The 3,125-nt window shown below is 59.0% G+C and overlaps 1 protein-coding gene across 2 annotated transcripts in view; it reads left to right on the top strand.

Annotated features, from left to right (window-relative positions):
• RBM19 (RNA binding motif protein 19) overlaps positions 1-3,125 on the top strand; it is a 91,807-nt gene that overhangs the window by 13,756 nt on the left and 74,926 nt on the right. For both annotated transcript variants that reach the window (XM_015567371.1, XM_015567372.1), the window contains exons 15-16: positions 1,518-1,718; positions 2,848-2,977. In XM_015567371.1, the coding sequence (XP_015422857.1) occupies positions 1,518-1,718; positions 2,848-2,977 (331 nt within the window). The remainder of the gene's footprint in view (positions 1-1,517; positions 1,719-2,847; positions 2,978-3,125) is intronic.

The following is a 3,125-nucleotide window of genomic DNA, read 5'->3' as shown; positions in this document are numbered from 1 at the left end:
GAGGTGGATGGGTGGATAAGTAACTATCACTAGCTAGCATCTATTGGGACTTACCAAAGCGCCCTTCCGAGTTTCACTTTCCTAACCCTCATGGAATGCAGCACTGCTGTCCCCGGTCACACAGAAGGGATCGTCACAGGTGCAGTCCCTCCTTCCAGGTCATGCAGCTATTCATGGTGGAGCTAGATTTGAACGTGGCCCCAGAGTCCACGTCCCTAATCGTTACACTTGCAATCTGAGTTGCACCTACAAAGCCCACGGGTGCCCTGCCTTTCCCACCTTCAGATGTGCCCTCCCCTATGAGGAGAGCTTGTGAGGCCTACAGGATGGGTGTTAACCATTAGCCCATATCACAGATGAGAACACTGAGGCCCACAGGGAAAGCAGACCGGGGTTTAAGGCCAGGTCAGTGGCTGAGCTGAGACTCATGCTCAGATGATCCCAGACCTGGAACTTTCCCATTACATGTTTTTGGCTCTCCTGCGCCCTCCAACATTGTTTTTCATGAAACAGTTGCTGACGTTCACACAGCGCTTACGCTCTATGCGCCCTTTGCCTGTGTTAGCACAGCTGTTGCAGCCTCTCCCAGAGCGGTCCTGGAGATAGCCCGTGTCCGTATGTTAGTGAGGGGCCGAGTGCAGGTCAGTGCGTCTTAAGTATCTAGTGCAGCTGTGGGCAAACTACGGCCCGCGGGCCCGTTTGAAATGAATAAAACAAACAAAAAAAGACTGTACCCTTTTATGTAATGATGTTTATTTTGAATTTATATTAGTTCACACAAACACTCCATCCATGCTTTTGTTCCCGCCTTCCGGTCCAGTTTAAGAATCCATTGTGGCCCTCCAGTCAAAAAGTTTGCCCACCCCTGATCTAGTGTCTAGGTTTGAGTTCTTCCAAAAGCAGACTCAGAGTCAAGGGCAAGTATGGTTTTGGGCAGCAGACACAGTGAGAAAGGCCAAGGGGAGGGCGGGAGCCCAGTGCAGGGCGTGCTTATGACAGCACCTCGTCCGGCAGGGCCGAGCTGGACCTGGGGCACCGGCAGAGCCCTGCCTGGAACTGTCCCACCCACAGGACCAGGGACGCACCAACCCCTGGGAGCCCGGGCTGCTCCCACCCAACCCCTGTCGCCTGCCATGATGTGACAGCAGGCGCCTGCAGTTGCAAGAGAAGGCCCTGGGCCTGGGTGGGGGATGCAGGTGCTGCCTGGGCTGGAGCGCCCAGATGTCCCGCAGGGCTGCTGTGGGCGGTGGCGGGAGCTGCCGCGGCTCCACAGTGGAGGGACAGGGATTTGACCCAGGGGGTCCATTCTGGTGCCCTCACCCTTATCCACTCCACGGAGCCTCCTCTTATCCAGGGAGCCACATGCCTGAGATGGTGCCGTCTCCTGGGCCGGCCTTTGAAGTGCTTGGTGACTGAGGTCCCAGGGGGGCACCTGGTCTGGAGTCGACCACAGATCAGTGCTGGTGGCAGGGCCTGCCCTCCTGTTGTCCCTAATGTGTCCATCTCCTCCCCTGCAGCCCGCTGCGGAGCGAAGCAAAACCGTGATTCTGGTGAAGAACCTGCCGGCAGGCACCTTGGCGGCCGAGCTGCAGGAGACCTTTGGCCGCTTCGGCAGCCTGGGCCGCGTGCTGCTGCCCGAGGGCGGCGTCACCGCCATCGTGGAGTTCCTGGAGCCGCTGGAGGCCCGCAAGGCCTTCCGCCACCTGGCCTATTCCAAGGTAGGGGCCGGCCTGCCTCTGGGGGAATGAAGGGAGCGGATGCAGCGACGGTCTGAGCAGGGGTCTGGCCCGGGAGCCCCTCTGAAAGCACCTGCTCTGTGCTCACTGTGAGCTTGGTTACCCCGAGATCACAGGGGAGAAGCTGGAACCTCCAGAAAGAGGTCTCGTCCTCATGAGCCTCGGGCTCCTCGGCGTTCTGCTCCCTCGGACCTGACCCCATTCTTCTGCTTGTGGGATCTCGTACCTACAATAGCTTAGCAGTCAGCTCTGCAGGCGGGCTGTCTCCTGTCCTTGGCAGAAACAAACACACACTCACACACAGTAATGAGTGTCATAGTCTCCTGTGGCCGCCATAACAGGTTCCCACCAACTCCGTGGCTTAAAACAGCAATGTGTCCTCTCACAGTTCTGAGGCCGGAGGTGGGAAATGGGGGTGCTGCAGGGCCGTGCTCCCTCTGAGGCTCCAGGGAGGCCCCCCTCGCCCCTGCAGCGCCTGGTGGCGCCAGTGCCCATGGCTGTGGCTGCTGCACTGCCCTCTGCCTCCTCACGTGCCTTCTCCTTCCCTCCATTTCTGGCTGGATCCAGGGCGACCTCACTTCCAGATCCTTCACTCAGTGACATTTGCAGACCCTTTTCCCAAATCGGTCACACAGGTGCTGGGGGTCAGGACGTGGTCGGCTCTTCTGGGGCCACCTTACAGCCACTGCAAGTAGCTTCTCTCTCAGGCACCTTAGCCATGTGCAGCCTCTGTCAGTGTCTGGTTTATCCTTTCTAAGAAGAGCCGTAGGCACATACATGCACATGTGTGGCCGAGAGTCTGTTGCGGGGAGAGAAGCTGTCTCCAGTGGCCCCACCGCACTTCCTGCATGAGAGCTGCTTCTCATCCTGGTCTGTCCCCTGCCCCCTGCCCACTCACACCCCGGCCAGAGCAGCCCAGGGGACACACGTGCTCGGCCCCTCCCCCAGCCCTGAGCTGCAGCGGGCCCCGGGGTTCTCAGGGATCAGGCAGCGGAGGGCTCTGGGCTGTGTGCCCCCTCCTGGCTCTTTCAGGGCGAGTCCCTCGTACTCTCTGACCCTCGGGCTCTTCGTCTGTGTAAGACACTGAGTCCCTCCTCACCTCTGTCTGCAGTTCCACCACGTCCCCCTGTATCTGGAATGGGCTCCCATGGGCGTCTTCTTCAGCTCAGCCCCACAGAGTGAAGAGCCCCAAGACACACCGGCGGAGCCTGCGGAAAAGGATGGGGCGGAGCCAGAACCTGGTGAGAGCTGAGTCCCGGGACCGCGGTGAGGGAAACGGGTGGCGGCCCCATTATTAGGTTTAAAGTTCATTATTCGTCCCAGAGACCACTGGGTCTCAGACTTTTGGGTTTCGTAGGCGCATTCTTAGAAAAATAGAGCATAACAGTG

This window comes from Myotis davidii, unplaced genomic scaffold, assembly GCF_000327345.1.
Source record: "Myotis davidii unplaced genomic scaffold, ASM32734v1 scaffold223, whole genome shotgun sequence".
NCBI lineage: Eukaryota > Metazoa > Chordata > Mammalia > Chiroptera > Vespertilionidae > Myotis > Myotis davidii.
The sequence above is the reverse complement of the archived record's forward strand: the minus strand, read 5'-3'. Positions and strand labels throughout refer to the sequence as shown.